This window comes from Taudactylus pleione, unplaced genomic scaffold (assembly GCF_031769625.1).
Source record: "Taudactylus pleione unplaced genomic scaffold, aTauple2 ptg000717l, whole genome shotgun sequence".
Taxonomy (NCBI): domain Eukaryota; kingdom Metazoa; phylum Chordata; class Amphibia; order Anura; family Myobatrachidae; genus Taudactylus; species Taudactylus pleione.
Window position 1 is genome coordinate 1,051,424 of NW_028285119.1, and position 19,557 is coordinate 1,070,980.

A 19,557-nucleotide genomic window follows, 5' to 3' on the forward strand; every position below is an offset into this window, starting at 1 on the left:
ATACCCCGCATACTGGCACTTGGAGAACCACAAGTACCAGCAGGCGGGGCACTAAGGGCCTGCTGTTACCTAGAGTACCCCTGCAAAAGAAATATTAAAATAAAACAAACACCGTTTTTTTAAATATTTTATTTAGCAGGACCTTCACCTGGGGGGTGGCAGCCTTAAGCTCTTTTACATGGCTACCACTCCCCCAGGACTTCTATGGCTTCTTCACCTGTAGGGCGACGGCCTTTAAGCTCTTTTTCCTGGCCGTCGCCCATCCAGGGCTTCCGCGGCGTCTTCTGTCTTCGGCAGCTCATCTCTGCCGGCTCCCCGCCGCCGACTGAGTGCACGGCCACCCCCCCTCGGCAGTATTTAAGCCAGCCGAGGGGACGGGGCGATGATGTCGCGACGGCCATCTTTGAATTTCAAAAATGGCTCTGAGGCGCCATTTTGAAAAGGGCACGTTCGGTTCTCACCATTGAATTCAATGGTGAGAACCGCTCATTGGCTGAGAGCCGGAAGGCTCGCGCCTCTCAACCTATGAGCACTCCGCACCGGGATTTCTGGGCTGGAATCCCGCAGCGGAGCTGTCATTCGGGTAGTAGTGTCTTAGAGCACACTACTAATGTCCGTGGGCTCGGGTAATTCGTGTTTTTTGTTTTTTTTTGCCAAGACCCAGGATTTGCCTACTTTGGAATGAAGAGGACAGATCCACGCATAGGAGGAGGCGAGTATGACATTCTTTATTACAGGTACACCATTGGATTACCTACTGGAAAAGAGGACAGATTGGCTTCAGGGATACTAGGTGTGTATGTGAGATAGTGTGTGCATGTGTGAGTACATGTGTGCGTGCTTGTATGTTTTAATAAAATTATACATTTCTTTGCTGTGTGTTTTTTAAATATTGCTTTTGTTGTGGAACTACAGCTACCAGCACGCCCGTAATGCCCCGCATGCTGCTACTTGTGGTTCTCCAAGTACCAGCATACGGGGGAGGCTTGCTAGGAACTGTAGTTCCACAGCAACGACAATGTTTTCAATTTAATTGCACCACATTTTACATAATCAACCCGGCACACACTGCCCAGGGGTGCCGGGGATAGCCCCGGGCAGTCAGCTTGGGCCTGGGGTGCCCTGGAGAGGGGGACCCCTTTATTGGGGGGGTCCCCTACTCCCCAGGAATCCCCGACCTGGGCTGACTAGCGGTCAGGGGTGATGCTGCGGCTGGGGAGCCCGGTGAAAGGGCTCCCCTGGCTGTGGCATCACCCCCTCTGCTAGAAAGAGTCCAGTGCTGGTTCTGGAAAATACAGGGGGGTGGCCCTATGCATTTTTTGCCCCTGTATTTCCAGAACCAGGACTGGCTCAGTGCCCAGTGCTGGTTGCGCTCCCCTACGTAATTTGTCCCCTGTATTTTGGCAACCAGGACTGGTTCTGAAAAGCCTGGTGCTGGTTGTGCTTCATACGGGGACCCCTACGTCGTTTGTCCCCTGTATTTAGCACAACCAGTACTGGGGCTCCATAGCCCAGGGCTGGTTGGTTTATTGGGGAGGGGGCCACGCCATTTTCTTTGTTTAAAAATAAAAACAGTGTAAAAAACAGACGGGTCTCACTGACCCGTCCGTGCTTCTGTGTTTGTTTTTTTTTAAACACAGATGCAGGTATCACAGAATTTTCAGATCCGAGTCTGCATCTGTGTGCTGCAACCTCCCCCCAGGTCCAAACGCCTGCACCACCACCACCGCCGCTAACGCTCGCTACTGTCCCCGGTTCCCGGCCGCAGCTAATGCCCGCTAGCCCCTACCCCCTCTCCCCCACATCCCGGCTGCAGCAAACGCCGGCTTCCTGCCCCGCGGTCCTGGCCCCCGCTACCGCCCGCAAACGACGGCCATCTTGCTGCACCCAAGTGAAGCCACTATGACTACACCCACTGGAGGCTCCTACTGAGGCTGCACAACAAGTTGAAAAGTCCTATCTCTACAATGGCGCATTCTTGAGGTAATAGTTTAAAAACTGCAACTTTCTAATTTACCTTAACCCCAAAAGCACGTACCCTGGTACAATAGCGAACTAATAAAACAAACCCCAAGTCTAAAATCGCCACCTACCCTGAGTTTTGCCTTCCCAAAAAACCCCCATAGACTATATCAGAAAGGTGGTTCGAACTGAGAATGTCAGCAAAATGTGACAGTTGGAGCTTTAGATTACTCCCAAATCCTCATTTTTTTATGTCTATGCCCTGAAATTTGGCATGCAGCACCGTGCGACAGTTCTACTCGTCCCTACCAAATTTCAACTCTGTACCTCCTATAGCTTTTGACAGGTGTAGCCACTTAAACACCCTGCCCCCCCCCTTCGGAATTGAGTATGAGAATGGAGAAATCTGTTTTTTTAGATGCAGCCTTAATATAAGCAGGGTCGCCGAGAGGGGGGGGGGGGAGCGGGTACAGGTTACCCGGGCCTGGACAGGCCCATGTCAAACCACCGCTTTGCGTTTTTCTTTTTTTTCTCAACCTACTCTTTTATTATTACTATGCACTCCCCGGCCCCACGTAGTTCACGTGGGGAAGGAGGGATGGTGGGGGGGGGGTTGTTGGGTGGTCTTGTGTGTCAGGTAAGGTGACACTAGTTGCGTTGCAGCCGCGGCGCTGTGGAGCTAATGCTCTCGTGAGATGATGACATCATCATCTCGCGAGGCTCAGTCTCACATCAGGCACAGCCGGGCACCAGACGCCACTTCCAGGCTCCGGGGCGAGTGGTGGGCGGAGATTGGGAGGGGCCGGGTTTACAGAAAGGCAGTCTGGGTGCCTTGTTTGTGTGGCACAGCAGACTGACTGAGCAGAGAGCAGCAAATACAGTATGTGTCTGGGTGAGAAGTCTGAGAGGGAAGGGAAGAGCCGAGCTCCATTGACTGCAGTAAGTTGGATGTCTATGAATCTATAATGATACTATGGTGCTGCAACTACCTGCTGCTGAAAGTCCCAAAATATCTAGAAATTCTATATAATTAATAAAAATGCAGCCATCACCAGTAGTGTATATTTGTTTTAGATATATAATCATATATGAAATATATATATTTACATATGTGTGTATAAATATATATCCATGCGTGTGTGTGTGTGTGTATATATATATATATATATATATATATATAGGTGTGTGTGTGTGTGTGTGTATGTATATATATATTGTTGCTATTTAAAAAGAACCTCTATATACCCCTGCCTGCACCTTCTAAAATCCTTCCTATAAACCTCTAAGGAAGACGCTAATTTGCGTACGCAGTCATACCATAAATAAAGACTTAGACGTGGAATCTGTGGTTCCAAAGCACAAGTGATATTCAGGTAAAAGTTCAGACAGTTACACGCAATTGATCAAGACACAATTTAGGCGCAAAAGGAAATTATACAGACCCCAAGTACAGTATACATACGCAGGTGCTTCCGGACCCGGAGATAGGCATCAGCAAGAGACCCCTAGTCATACAGCGTTCAGCATGAAGACTGAGAACCAGCGTTCGTGCACTCATATTTATACCCACCCAGAATAAACAGGACAATAGGGAAGTCTGTTGCTGATATCATTGGTTCCCAGGGGAGAAGCATCTGTTACAGCACATTTAACAGGCTGGTTCAAACAGACTCTCCCTGCCTCTAACAGCTTGAGATCTTCCTCTTCACGCCCCCTGCAACATCCTAAACAGCTGTTCCTAAAATATAAATTTTGTTGCTTGTAGGCTCTGCGATCCATAACTCGAGAATGCATGATGCGATCTCCTCACCGATAACACCGGAATACTGTAAAAAGAAAACGCATCAGTACAACTCCAAACACGACTTGTTTAGCATGTATAATACCTTAGTTATCAAATATCTTTATTTCTCAGCATTTAACTAACTGAACCAACTTAAATCATACACTTTAGAGCTTATTGAACCTTATGTGTGAGTATGTAATGTGTGGGTATTCGGGGTTTGATATAAGGACGCTAGTTATTAATGGGTGAGATTTAAGTGCATAATTTCTCATACACGAAGTGAACATCCAGCAGTGTGGATTGCTGAGGGTTGTAGTTCCACATGCCCTCTGTCAGCAGGCCCCCACCTGTCCTGTGTTCAAAGGAAAAAAAAAACTTTTGTTCTCCCAGACTCTTGTGTGAACTTGTGAATCAAGCTGTGAAGTTGGGGCCATCCTGTCTGTGGGCCTGATTCAGAGCCGGACGGTATTTGCGCTCGCTCGTTCAGAAAAAAGGGGTGGCTATTCAAATGAACCGTTCGCTCTTTGCGGTCTGTTCACGCCTCTAGGTCTGAACGAGCGTACAAAACATGCGGTAGTTTTTTGGATAACTACGCCCCCTGGCCGCTCGCATCCTACGTCATGTCCGCTATTTATTAGATTAATCGAGTACATCGACCAGCGTATGAACTGCTCGCTATTCTTGTGGTTGGTTTTTGCTACCACAATCTTGCGAGCAGTTCTGGCTATAAAATAACCCAGTGACGTGGTCAATGACACTGCTGTATTAATTATGCACACCCTTAAAACGCCCGTTTTGACCTTTAAGCACGCCTGCGTTCGGATCTCCACTCCCCGTTTTCAAGCATCTTCCCCTGTTACCACCCACATACGCCTCATTCTGTCACTCAAAATAGCAGGCATTCGCTATTTAGCAAACAAACTATTTTCAGCCGCACTGACTGGTACGCGCATGCGTTTTACGATCCGTATGCATGCGCAGTTGGGCAAACACCGCTCGGAGCGAACGAGCGGCCGCTTACGAGCGGCTCTGAATCAGGCCCTGTGTGTGGGGCTAAGACCAGTTTAGGATTCAGACAAATCCAATTGTGTAGATCAATGCCTGGATTATATTACAATTCCCACAACTCTACTTTTTCTGCATCCAGGGATTCCCAATTTGTATGTAAAAATACCCATTGTCTATTCTATTTACTTTTACTCAGAAAGCTTGTTTTTCCAGTTGCCCTTGGTAGATTAACAAAAACATTGCCATCTGTTCTTAGCTCCCGAGTTGTAACTTGAATTGACGCTGGTCACAAAATGGCGTCTTGCAGATTCTTGTTTCTAAAATGGAGTCTAGCTGCCATTTGCAAGATGGCGTCGCGCACGCTTCAATTTTAAACTGATCTGGTCTCAGCCAATTATTCAGCTTCGACAGTATATATATATATATATATATATTAGGGATGTGCAGGCTCGGATAGGTTCGAGTTTGCACGCGGAGTTCGGATTTTTCCCTCCAAAAAAACGGAACTCAGAACGAGGCAAAACGTCATCTTACATGGACGAACATCATCATTCCTGGTCTTTTGTCCAGGAATGATGATGTTCGTCCATGTAAGATGACGTTTTGCCTCATTCTGAGTTCCGTTTTTTTGGAGGGAAAAATCCGAACTCCGCGTGCAAACTCGAACCTATCCGAGCCTGCACATCCCTAATATATATATATATATTTTAGATACTATATATATCTATAGAGAGAGAGATATATCTATGTATATGTGTGTGTGTATATATATAATATATATATATATAATACACATACATAAATAGTTATGCAAGGTCCGGCATGCGCTGGTTTAAAAAAAGCTGCTGCTAATTGGGTGCCCTCATGGTAGAGCACAGTGTGTACAGTATGCACTATGGCCCTCATTCAGAGCCGTACGCTCTGAGCAGAGCACACGCTCTGAATGAGGGTCGGCCTCCATAACTATGGAGCGTCCTCCTGGACGCTCGTATAGCTGTGGGTCACCACCCACAGCCTATACGAGCGTGCAGTTTGATGGCCGCGATGGTCTTGACCATCGCGACCATCGAAACTGCGAGCCGGAGCCTGCGGTTGAGGTTTTCAACCGCAAGGCCCGGAGTGATTTTGGCTCTATCAGAGCCAAAATCACTCCCACTGACATCACTAGTGATGTCAGTGGGGCCGGCTTCTGACGGGGGGCGTTCCCTTAGGAACGCCCCCGTCAGGGATTCACGCCCACCAAAGGGGGCGTGCTGTCAATCAACATCGACAGCACGCCCCCTTTGATCAGACACAATGAGCGAAGGAAAGTCCTTCGCTCGTCGCGTCTGGCGCATGCGCACGACGGAGCTCCCTCCGTCGTGCGCATGCTCAGTGCAGAACATCGACCCACTTGCGAGCGGACAGCCGCTCGCAAGTGGGTCTGAATCAGGCCCTATGTCGTTTGTCTGGGAGTTCAAGGGAAATCGTTCACGATAGCACATTGTTTGCACATCATCTATTGTGCACCCAGCTTTAGACTACTAATTGGTGAATAGCCCAGTGGCGTAACTAGCGTATTTGGAGCCCAGGGCAAATGTAAAAATGGAGCACCCCTATGTGCGCGCTCCAAAGAATGGGCGTGGTCACTTAAAAATGGGGCGTGTCAACATGACACACCCCTTTATCATCACATTACTTTCCATATGCACTTTAACCCCAGTAGTGCCCCTTATACAGTACCCCCAGTATGCAATGTCCCCAGTTGTGGTCCCTCTTATGCAGGCCCATAGTGGTGCCCCTTATACAGTACCCCCAGTAGTGGTCCCCTTAAGCAGCCCCCCATTAGTTCCCCTTCACAGTACCCCCAGTATGCAATGCCCCCAGTAGTGGTCCCCCTTATGCAGCCCCTCATTAGTTCCCCTTATTCAGTGCCTCCAGTAGTGGTCACCCTTATGCAGGCCCCCCAGTAGTGGACCCCTAGTAGTAAGCCCCTTATTTAGTGCCCCCAGTAGTGGTCCCCCTATGCAGGCCCCCAGCAGTGATCCCCCCTATACAGGGCCCCTTGTAGTGGTCCTCCCTATTTAGTGCCCCCAGTAGTGGTCCCTTTGTAGTAAGCCCCTTAAATAGTGCCCCCAGTAGTGGTCCCCTAGTAATAAGCCCCTTAAATAGTGCCACCAGTAGTAGCAACCCCCCCAAGTGATGGTGTCCCCAGTAGTAGCAGCCCCCCCAGTAATAGTGTCCCCAGTAGTAGCAGCCCCCCCAAGTAATAGTGTCCCCAGTAGTAGCAGCCCCCCAGTATTAGTGTCCCCAGTAGTAGCAGCCCCTCCCAGTAATAGTGTCCCCAGTAGTAGCAGCCCCTCCCAGTAATAGTGTCCCCAGTAGTAGCAGCCCCCCCAAGTGATGATGTCCCCAGTGGTAGTAGCTCCCCCCCCTCGGGGTGCAGACACACAAGTTAGAGAAAAAAAATACACTTACCTGAATCCACGCTCCTGCTCCGGACACCGCTCCCGTTGCCGCACGTCAGCCCTCTCAGGCTAGCGCTCTGCATTATGGGAGAGACATCATGACATCTCTCCCATTACCCCCTGCAGGAGCCGAAAGGGAGGCGGCTCTTGCAGTGGGCGCGCAGCAGTCAATGAGTGTCTATCTGACTCTCATTGGCTGCTGATTCACACACATCTCCGCCAGCGCTAGCGGAGGATGTGTGTGCAGCAGCAGCCAATGAGAGTCTGTCTGACTCTCATTGGCTGCTGAATAACACACACATCGCTGCCGTGCTGGCGGTGATGTGTGTGTTAGGACAACCTGAGCCCGCCTGCCACCCTCCATCTGGCACTATTGGGCAAGCGTTCAGGGGGAGGGAAAGGGCTCAGCTGTGCAGCACAGGACCAGTGCTGGAAGCCTAGCGCCGGTCCTGTGTAAATGTGTAGCGCTGACCGCACTCACTGCGGTCGGCACTACACTGGCTAACTAGGGCGGGCGGGCTGGTACTGTGGCCGGCAGCGCCCCCCGCGCCGCCAGTCCCACGGCGTTCAGGTAATGTACCCCGCTCACCCTGAACCCAGTTACGTCACTGGAATAGCCAAATAGCCTTAATTGCCAGACCACCTGTGAGAGGCTAATAAAGGGTGTGTCAGTCTCTTTTGTCAGCCTTTCACTCCCTGGGGAACAGGTCAGAGGCCTGTTGAGAGACACTGTGATTACTGAATGTATGTGCTGTGCTAAATACTTCTGTTTTGTGAGAAGGTCGTTAGATTTCTCCACTCTGAGAGACAGAATCCTTTTGTTTAGTTAGTTGGACCGGTCGGTATTTAATTTTAGGATTTTAATTATTTTTGTTCTACTAATAAGACTAGCTGGCGGCTACTTGTACCAAGGCCCTGGACTTGTACAACTACTTGGCTGCTACATGATAAGTAATAGTGTCCCCATTAGTAGCAGCCCCCCAGTAATAGTGTCCCCAGTAATAGCAGCCCCCCCCCCAGTAATAGCGTCCCCAGTAGTAGCAGCCCCCCCCAGTAATAGTGTCCCCAGAAGTGGCAGTCCCCCCCCCCAGTAATAGCGTCCCCAGAAGTAGCAGTCCCCGCCAGTAATAGTGTCCCCAGTAGTAGCAGCCCCCTCAGTAATAGTGTCCGCAGTAGTAGCAGCCCCCCCAAGTGATAGTGTCCCCAGTAGTAGCAGCCCCCCCAAGTGATAGTGTCCCCAGTAGTAGCAGCCCCCCCCAGTAATAGTGTCCCCAGTAGTAGCAGCCCCCCCCCCCCAAGTAATAGGGAGGGGGTCAGATCCTGGAGATGTGGAAGCTGCAAAAATGGGAAAAGGACTCAATATGAGTAGTGAGGAAGAGAGGAGTCCATATAACTCACAGGCAGCAGATTTGAGAGACAGAAGAGAGTGTATTTCCTTCAGTGGATAGGGATAAGAGGTGAGAGACACTGGAAGTCAGTGGTGGTTGAGATAATGATCTTTATTTAGACATATGGGTGGGAGGATTGAAGGAGATTCAGGAAGATATGTCCAAAAGACAACTGGAGACAGGAGAGAGGAGGAGATGTCAGGGGAGGAGAGGTAAATTTGTGTGTTTTCAGCATTCATATGAAATTGGGAGATCACTAAAGGAGAAGGTGTATTGAGGCAGTCTGATAGGCAAATAAATATTAGGGGAATTGGAGTCAGGAGTAGATACAGAAAAGGAGTGTTTGTAGAGGTAGGAGATGACTGGATTATAGAGGCTATATGAAATGGAGGGTTTGCAAGTAAAGAGGGTAATCAGTAATGTCAAAGGCACCAGAGATGTTGAGAATGTTAAGAACGGAGAAGTGACTTTTAGACTCCATCAGTGAGAAGATTGTTGGTCACATCATTGGAGACGGTTTCCATGGAGTGGGGAGAGAGTATGACAGATTGATTTGGGAGGGAGTGAGAGAGGAGGAATGAAGTGACACTGTTGTATACAACCCAGCCAATAAGCTTGGAAACAAAGGAAAGTATGGAGATAGGGTGGTAATTACAGAGAGAGCCAGGGTCAAGGCATGGTTTTTGTTTTTTTTTGTAGTATGGGGGAGAAAAGATCATGCTTGAAGGAGTAGAAGAAGGTAGAGGAGTTGGATATGTTGATTAATTGGGCAAGGTATGAGCAGATATCAAGGGAGAGGATGCGGCAGAGCTGAGAGGTGATTGGTTTATGGGGGCAGGTGGAGGGTAGGGAGGAGGAGGAGAGAAGGGTGCAAACTTCTGCAGAAATCAGATGAAAGGAAGAAAGCGTGAGTTGGCAAAAGGGGAGGGTAATTATGTTTATAATAAAATATACCCTAACTCCAAAAATGTCAATTGGTTAAATTCCCTGGATCTGTCACATCAATGTCCTTTGAAAAAATGCTATATACAGTATAGCTCTAATTAGTAGAGAAAAAGCATCTTATCATATATTAAAGTTTGTTTGGGAATTTGCAAACCTTTTATTTACTGGATTATATTTAGGACCAACACGCCGCAGTGACTTGGAGTCCTTGGGATACTGCATGCTGAAATGGCTAAGTGGTTCTTTACCATGGAGTGAAGAAACATGTTGTTGTACTATAATGGAGCATAAAAACAGGTTAGTGCCAATTGAATAGGGCAAAAAAAATTGCTTGCTTTGGAACAATATTTTCTGTTGTCAGATTTCTGGAGTCAAATTAGAAAAAGTTGTAATCTATCCATACGTAGGCAGACCTGGCAGTGTTTCATTTGTCCGCAAACTTGTACAGCCAAATTGACCACATTCTATGGAATCTAATTAGTGCAGTTGTCCAATTACTTTATCCACTGGCGTTGTCGGGACACAAATTGCCCAGGGTTTGGGAAGAGACCCAGTGTTTCTTAATGTGCATACACACAGACCGATATATTGTTGCGATATGAACGATAACGATATCGTTCAACGATATGTCGTTCCGTGTGTATGCAATGGATGACCAACGACGTGCGCTCCCGCTGGACGATAATGATATCGTCCATCGGGCATGCATTCAGGCCAATCTGGACGATATCTTGCATTTTCCATAGGGGTTTGCGATCGTTGGTCGTTCATCGTTGGTGATATCTTTGGTGTGTGGATGAACAATATCGTTTATCTAGCACACCAGGAATTTCAAGGGAGGTAGTTCAGTTATATTATTCGCTGAACAGATTGTCCCGTGTGTACCCAGCGTTAGCCTCGGTTTTGTAGCCTCCAGGAGAAATAAAAAGTATTTTCTTTAGCAGTGGGGACTCAATAGATGCAACTGCACTGAACTGTTGTTATAGCAGGAGAACACCTTGCTGTTTGTCTGACTTTTATCATTGGAGCACGATGATCCATTTTAACTTATTTTTTTTATTACTCGGTATCTGTGGTAGTAACGGTCAGCTATTTGCAGTTCTCTGTTACACAGCTGTGGGTATTTCTGCCAGTGACTGACAGCTATTTTACTGAGAACATAGATGATGTTGATACCTTTATTTAAATGTATGATTTTTTTTTTTATTAATAAATATAAGCAGCAATTGTACTGCATGTAAAACCTATCAATTGTTTGTAGTTTAATTGTTCAGCATGCACTATGCAATGGAAAATCTGCACAGCATTAGACAGTTGGATGCATGCTGCAGCATTAATGATGGTTGTTGGGGTTTCCTATTGCAGCAGTTCTAATATTCCCATGGAACAAACTAAGGGGTCTATGTACTAGTACTGCCGCAATTATTATGTGCCTATCTCGCCAGGGATATTTTCATTTTGAATAAAAATATCCCGATTATGTACTACTGGGAACTCACAGGGACAGCGAGTGTGATACCCGCTGTCCCCATGAATTATATTCCCGGCATTTAGGAGAAGTCTTTCACAGAAGTGAAAGTCTTCCCCGGGGGAAGCTGACACTGCGCATGCGCACAGCGTCAGCTTCCGGAACTGGTCGGGGCTGCGGGGGAGAGATCTCTCTCCTGCCCCCGGAGCCTCCATAGGGTTTTTGGAGTTTTTGGAGTTTAGTACATAGGGGTCCCCTTTGATAATAAGGGGGACTGCGATCTGTAGTGCTAATTAGCACTTTGCCAAAGACTTCTGTGAAATCTCTTGCATTGTGCTATTAGTAGATCGGAATGATACATAAAATTATGCAAAAAAACAGCTCAATACATAGGCGCCTCTTTCTCTAAATTCATATATAATTCATATATATAATTAACTCTTACAACTTTTTTTTGTTTTTTTGACAGGTTTAAACCAGATGTTCCAGGACTCCTAAAACAGTGCTTTAACAGAAAAAAAATTCCAGGTCTATCAAATTTATTGCTCCCTACATGGGTGTGGAAATGATTTAAGACCGTGGTTCTCAACCCTCAAGTCTTCACATCGGGTCATGTTTTGAGGATTTCTGTCTGTGGAAGCAGGTGGGATAATTACTGACCCAGCAAAATAGATTACCTCACCTGTGCATGATTAAAGAAATCCACAAAACATAACCTGTTGGTGGTACTTGAGGACTAGAGTTGAGAACCCCTGACGAATAGTTTGTTACACTGCAATCAGATATTTGATGTGGGTTTTGGGGTACAGTTTATAGCCCACAAAGGAGCAGACTTTGGAACCATCCTTGTTTAGTGAATGTCCGAAGTCTACCTACCTTCTGCAAGTTCTGTAAGATGTTGTTAGCCCAGCGTCTTTGTGCATAGGGATGTAGCCGTAATGTCGACAGTTATGATGTCGGCGTTGTACATGTCAACATGTTCAGCATTTCACAATGTGAAATGCTGACATTCTACATGGATCGGCAGCAGGGGGTTAGAGTTAAGCCATGGGAGGGGAGGGTTAGGCACTAGGTGGAGCCTTAGCTTTAGGCTATGGAAGGGAATTTAGGGTTAGGCACTAGGCGAAGAATTAGGATTAGTCATATTGCCCGAAGTCATCCGGACGTCCCCGCCAAACTCGGAAGACACTGCTGGAGCCGTTGAACCACAGACGTTTTGATGACATTCTAATCTTGGTGACATTTTATCAGTGTTGACATGATTAATGCTGACGTCAATGTTAACATGCTATCCCATATAAGTAACAGTGTGACATGGGTTTTTGCATTGTTGCTATTTACACCTGCTCATATTATTCACTTAATTTTAGCCAGTGCACTGTAGTGAATACACCATAGTCCACCGGCGTCATTAAGGACACTAATAGAACATGACAAGTTAACATTGCCTTCGGTGTAGTACAGCTCATAGGATCTTTAGATAGGCACTGAGCAAGGCTCCTTTCACACAGCTTACATACAGTATATGCACATCCAGACTACACCCTGGATTTTGCTTGCATTTGATTTATTAAGGTGCATACACACACAACGATTTAGTAAATGAACGATTTTAGTAAATGATTTTCATTCATTTTTTCAAGGGAAAAATGAACAAAAATCGTTTACTAAAATCGTTCATTTACTAAATGTAATGAATGATTTTTTTGAACTAAAAACTATTTTTGCATATTCCCTACCTGAAAATTGTTGAGTTGGTCAGTCTGACTGAACTACAAACGTGAACGCGCATGAACGATAATCGTTCATCGTTTTAACTCAGAAAGTGAACGATTTTTTCAACGATTGAACTATAAACGATATCGTTATCGATAATCATTCAAAAAATCGTTGTGTGTGTATGCACCTTTAGAGCTGCTTCTGTAAGATCCAGTTTACATTGATATTGTAGCATTAGAAGGCAGAAGAGAACTGCCATTGGTTTGTCAGATGCTTTCTCTTTGAATGCAGTGTGCTTTGGAAACAAATCTGTACTTCAAATAGCCCAGCATGTTTTTAGGACTTCTTTAATTATGCACAAATGACTTTGTTCCACTATCCACTTTTTTGCATCTGACAATCAAATAATTATGGTATGTTTTGCTTTATTTTGTAGATATCCTGAAAACCTATCTGGAATATGTCATGACCCTGGAATATGAGGAGAAGCCAGACTATGAAGAAATTCGGAAAAACATCTTATCTGCCATGAAAAAGATGGCAGTTATGCCTTATGATCCTGTGCAACTATAGACAGGTATTGTAGATTCTATAGATTATAAATATCGGAAAAAAGTGCTGCGCTTGTCTTGTGTACTATAGTGCTAGTTATGTAGTGATTGGTAGCAGTCTGGCAGTTTAAATATAATTACTGATACAGAGTCAAGAATGATAATACATTTTACTTGTAAATAAACATTATGAATACACATAAAAACATGAACTATATTGAGACACATTAATAAAATCGTTCCATATAAACTTGTGCCAGTGATGACAATAAATCTAGGTGCAATCAATAAATGTTTTCAGCTTCTTTCTATTAGTGGCTGATGTTGTGCTCTCTGGCACTCTAGTCCACATATAAAGGTAAATGAATGTCACTCAAATATTAGGTGCAAAAGTCAAATTGTTTTCAAGATGAATCTAAACGGCGTCCCGCTTGCAAAACAAAAGAATCTTGTGTAGGAAAGGATATAGTTGGTGCACACGCAGCGGTGAAGGGGTCAGATGGCACACTTATGCCGAGGGCTGACATCGTGGGTCTCTTCAGGGGCTCCAGACCTGGCTCAATCTCCCAGTGTCAGATCACTTGGGTCCGCCTCATTTGAGACGTCCCCCGTTTGTTCGGCACTGTCGGACTGATGCCGGCGTCTAAGTGGGGGTAAGCCGGGTTGGGCTTGTAAAGGCCCACCGCCGGGTACCCTGCCACTACGGAGACTCACCTGTGTGTGGCTCACGCCGACTGCTCCTACGTGCTGGTGCCCGATCTCCCTGCTGTCCGTTCCGGCTGTGTCCTGCTCTACCGATCCTAGTGCCGATGGCCGCAGCGCTGGCGACTAGGTCAGTGACTTCGGCCACAGACTCCAGCCTGGACAGGAGCCGCATGTGGTGGTAGGTAAGAGTGGCTCCCTGCAGGCAAGGAACCGCACACTTGTGGCTTATCAACGCCGGTGATAAGCCTCCTCTTAGTCCCTGCCCCACCCCTAAACGCGCTTCCTCCCTGCAGACAGCCCGCCTCAGGTACACTCTTCTCCACCTCCGGTCAGGTCATATTTTCAAGCTCCTTCCTGCTGTTAAAGCTGGACTGTTGAGCAGTATTGCCTACTATTTCTGTGCATTGAGTGATACTGTGGGCATGTGAATCTATACTTATTTATGTACAGTATAAGTACTGACTGACCTGGTATTACCGGCATACAACCGCGGGGCACACACAGATACTCAAGAGGGAAGTACTATCTATCTATATATATATATATATATATATATAATATATACTGGCTAGATGGGAATGACCGTGAAGCGGTGGCCAGCTTAACAAATTATTGCAATATTTTGGAACCAACATTCCCTATGTTCAAAGGAGTTGCAGTTTGAAAAGCATGTGAGCGCCAAGTTTGTATGATATTTTTTATGTAGATGGTGTGGTCACATGCCAAGGGCACCCCAGATGGTTGAGTGCCGTGGTTTGAGCCTGTCGTTTAAATATATATATATATATATATATATATATATATACACACACACGTAGAATTCCTGGAAGGAAGGATGCACTCTCCGTTTTGACAACGTAGTAGATTTTATTCATCATAAGACATAGACGAAATCGCGATAACGGTCGACGTTTCGGTACACATCTGGACCTTTCTCAAGACCTCAGTACAACTTAATGACATATATATTGTGTTAAAACAACCGGCATGTCATAATTCTGTGAAAAAAAGAGAAACAAGAATAACCTGTCTATCTGGCTCCTGTAAAACCAGATATGCTGGCAAAACATAGCAAACATATATGGCTAATTATAAAACCACATAACCTTGTCAATACCACCGGTGTAAAACCAATACCAGTGCTCACCTGATATATAAGTACACATGGTGTGGATATACAAATAAGTAACCATATGTAATATTACCTCAATACATTTTACAGGGACATAAAACGATTAGGTGCAACTTCACCATAATGTAGTTTCAGAGATAAAGGCATGTTCTGACACGACTGGTTCACTGAATGGAAGATACACCTATAAAAATGGTATGATTGAAAACCAATGCAAAGCTAAATGGTACATACATGTAATCCTGTCACCAAAGGTATGGGCACTTACCTAGAATTCAATATAACAATAGAGGTAAACCGCCATGCGCTGTACCACGCTGTGGTCACACACGTGTCCCGCTGTGTATGTGTGTATGTCTTACCGCTCCTGCACGGCTAAAGAAGCCGCCAAACAGGAAGCTGTCATCGACTATACCACTTCCGCGTGGCAAAGTGACACGCATGCTGTATCTTAGCAACCCGCGGAGACATCAGTATGAACGAGATAGTCACATAAAACTAAATGGGGGTTATGGGTGCATGGTTACAGGAGCCAAATAGACTGACAACGTGGTGATACAATTAATGTACATGGTACTAATACATATATATTTAAATAATTAAATCTACTCCAAATAAGACATATAAGAGATAGTATATGGTATATGCTGCACATTAGCAAAATATATCAAAAGTCAATACAGGACTGCACAAACTTAACAAAAACTCAAATCTTAACACATATACGTACATAAACTAATAAGTGGTGCCTTAGATGAACTAAAAAATCATAAATGTATACATAACAAAATAATAAATTAAATAATAAGTTTATACATAAAAAAATTTATATACATAAAAAATAATAAATTTATGCATAAAAAAGTATAATAGAATATATATATATCTCAATGTGTATGTAGAAAGAGAAAGCAAAAGCTTACTAGTACATATCTGATGAAATTGGCTATATCCATAATCATGTGGATGGTATAAAATAATTAAATCATGATGCATTTTTTACAAAACAAATCTATAAAAATCTCTTTAAAAAAAAGAGGAAGAAAACTATTACAAAAAGACACCAAGAGGATTATGGGCCTGATTCAGAGCCGCTCGTAAGCGGCCGCTCGTTCGCTCCGAGCGATGTTTGCCCAACTGCGCATGTGTACGGATCGTTATACGCATGTGCGAACCAGTCAGTGCGGTCGAAATTCATGTGCTCGCAAAATAGCGAATGCCTGATAATTTGAGTGACAGAAAGAGGCGTATGTGGGTGGTAACCGGGGAAGGTGCTTGAAAACGGAGAGTGGAGATCCGATCGCAGGCGTGCTTAAAGGTCAAAACGGGCGTTTTATGGGTGTGCATAATTAAAACAGCAGCGTCATTGACCACGTCACTGGGTTATTTTATAGCCAGAACTGCTCGCAAAATTGTGGTAGCAAAAACCAACCACAAGAATAGCGAGCAGCTCATACCCTGGTCGATGTACTCAATTAATCTAATAAATAGCGGACATGACGTAGGATGCGAGCGGCCAGGGGGCGTAGTTTCCCAAAAAACGACCGCAAGTTTTGTTCGCTCGTTCAGACCTAGAGGCGTGAACAGACCGCAAACAGCGAACGGTTCATTTGAATAGCCACCCCTATTTTCTGGACGAGCGAGCGCTAATTGCGTCCGGCTCTGAATCAGGCCCCATGTTCATTGAGACCTCTTGGTACAAGTGTGTCCAGTTTATAAATCCAAAAGCTCTCTCTCCTTTTTAAACTTAATAACCTATCACTTCCACTATCTGGGGGGATCCAGTCAATCAATTTGCATCGTAGTGATGCAGCAGAATGTGCTTGTTCGACAAAATGCCTAGCCACAGGCTTATCACTTTTACCAGTCTGTAAAGCTGACCTAATAGAGGCACGATGATTTGCCATTCTATCCCTAAACCTTCGTGCTGTAAGGCCTACATAGTATAGTCCACGTGGACATATAAGTATATAGATGAGATGATCCAATGCACAGTGTAATCTGTACTTGATAGCTATTTTGGTACCTAAATGTGGATGTGGGAAGGTAGGCCCAACTAACATAGATGTACAGGAAATGCAGCTTCCACAAGAGTAGCTTCCTGGTCTGAGTAACAGCAATTCAGATACTTCCCTCTTTTTACCTGGATATAAAGTCGGCCTTAATAGCATCTGTCTTAGATTGGGACCTCTTCGGTATGCCATCATTGGTGGCGGCATATGTTGAAAAGGGAGTGTTTTATCACTCTGTAATATTGGCCAGAATTTTTTAATGGATTTTTGGGTTTGTTTAGCATTACCGTCAAAAGTAGTGGAAAAAATAATCCGTGACTCCTTTTTATATTAGAAGTCGCTTTCCCTGAAGGATTTAAACTTATGCTCTTAGCTTTCTCAAGGCATTTACGCAATGTTGACCTTTGATATCCCCTATCAAGGAATCTAGTAGTCATTTCTTGTAATTGACGTTCTCTAATATCTACTGAAATATTGATCCGTAATACTCTCAAGTATTGTGATACAGGAAGATTGTCCTTTAAGGCTGGTGGGTGATGGCTCTTAGGCAACAGTGCAAGGTTCCTATCTGTTGGTTTTCCTGAATAGGGAAGTAATTAGTTTCCCGTCAACCAAATTGATGTAACATCCAAAAAATTGACGGATCCAACATTAGCTTGAGATGTAAAACGTATTGGACTATGCAATGCATTTAAATCATGAACCATTTGTTTGAAGCTCGCAATTGTGCCCCGCCATATCAAAAAAATGTCATCGATAAATCGACGATAGAATAGAATATCCTCTCCATATCTGGAGATGATATGTTCACTCTCATAGTTGGCCATGTACAGGTTGGCATACGATGGTGCCAAATTTGAGCCCATCGCTGTACCAGATATCTGTAAAAAGAATTGATCTTTATATTGAAAATAATTTTTACATAATACTACAGTAGCCAGTTCAATCAAGAATTCAGTGGGTAAACGATGAGAATGAACGAGTCATTAATGCTCTCCTTAATGCCTCAAGGACTTCCTGATGTGGAATTACCGTATATAATGATTTAACATCTAACTTGGCTAATATAACGTCGTTCAATACATCTAAATTATCAATTAACTGTAGTAAATGTCCAGTATCTCTGAGGTAGATATCAGTTTGGCTCACCAAAGGTTGTAATTCGTTGTCGATGAAAATAGCTAAAGGTTGCAGGACCGATCCATGTGCTGAGATGATCGGTCTACCAGGTGGTTTTACTGTAGTTTTATGAATCTTTGGTAATGTATATATTATAGGACAGCGCGGCTTGTCAACTGTAAGGAATTGAAATTAATCATGATCAATCCATCCTTGTAGTAAAGCATTATTTAATACCATGTCAACTGCCGCTTTAATGTTATCTACCGGTCTCACTGCTACCTGCTCATATACATTATTGTCAGCCAGCTGTGTCAAAATTCTGCATCATAGTCACTCCAGTCTTGTATCACCACTGCTCCACCCTTAGCAGCGGGTCTGATAACAAGATTGGGATTCTCGACCAGCGAATGAAGTGCCTTCTCTTCCTCAGTGGTTAAGTTGTTGTATATTTTAGGTGCATCATGTATCTTAATATCATTATTAGCCAACCTCAAAAAAGTCTTAACGCTAGCATTGTTGGTTGGTGGATCAAAAACACAACGGTTTTTAAAAATTTTTTAATTGTACTAGTGGTCTTACCTTTATTAGAAAAAAATTCTTTCAATCTTAGAGTACGTCCGGATTTATTACATATCAACTGTTCTCTTAAATTCACTATGTCTATAGGTCGGAACATATGTAAGGCCCTTAGCCAATAGATTTAGTTCAGTCTCATCAAGATTCACACTAGAGAGATTGAATACAGCGCTCACATTCGCCGCCCTCTGCGCCATCTCCTTATAGCCACCCCTCCTCGGGTGCAGTCTGCGTTCTTTCGTTGTCTATACTGGGTGAGACGTAATCCTAATTTAGACCTACATCTAAAAAATGGCTACTAGATTTCTGTGGCTCAATAATAGCATCATTATCAGAAGTTGAGACTGATGATCCAGATTCAAAAGGAATTTGTGAAGTCCGTTTACGTCTAATGGAATAACTAGATGGTCCAGATCTGGTATGGGTATTGTCACCCAATAACCATCGGTAAACCATATGTTTTTTGATAATCCAAGGTTACTACATCAAGTTTTTTATGCTTGAATGAAGTTAAGTCTCTTTTATAGTTTTCGACTTGTGTTTGTAATCTCTCAAGCCAATTTGTACCCTTATCGCGTAAAGTGGGCAATGTAACAATGTTTGCTTGTTCTATTTTCCATTACTACTTTTTTTAATTCACTGCCAACTTCCTCAATGACAAGAACCATCAAATCTGACGAACATTTGTTCAGTATAGCGCACCACCTACTACAAAACACAGGGTTATTTCTTCCAA

At 44.5% G+C, this 19,557-nt stretch overlaps 1 protein-coding gene across 2 annotated transcripts in view; it reads left to right on the plus strand.

Annotated features, from left to right (window-relative positions):
- VRK3 (VRK serine/threonine kinase 3) overlaps positions 1 to 19,557 on the plus strand; it is a 165,257-nt gene that overhangs the window by 127,044 nt on the left and 18,656 nt on the right. For both annotated transcript variants that reach the window (XM_088456776.1, XM_088456775.1), the window contains 3 exons: positions 9,716 to 9,833; positions 11,474 to 11,532; positions 13,160 to 13,300. In XM_088456776.1, the coding sequence (XP_088312902.1) occupies positions 9,716 to 9,833; positions 11,474 to 11,532; positions 13,160 to 13,296 (314 nt within the window). In that variant the 3' untranslated portion in view covers positions 13,297 to 13,300. The remainder of the gene's footprint in view (positions 1 to 9,715; positions 9,834 to 11,473; positions 11,533 to 13,159; positions 13,301 to 19,557) is intronic.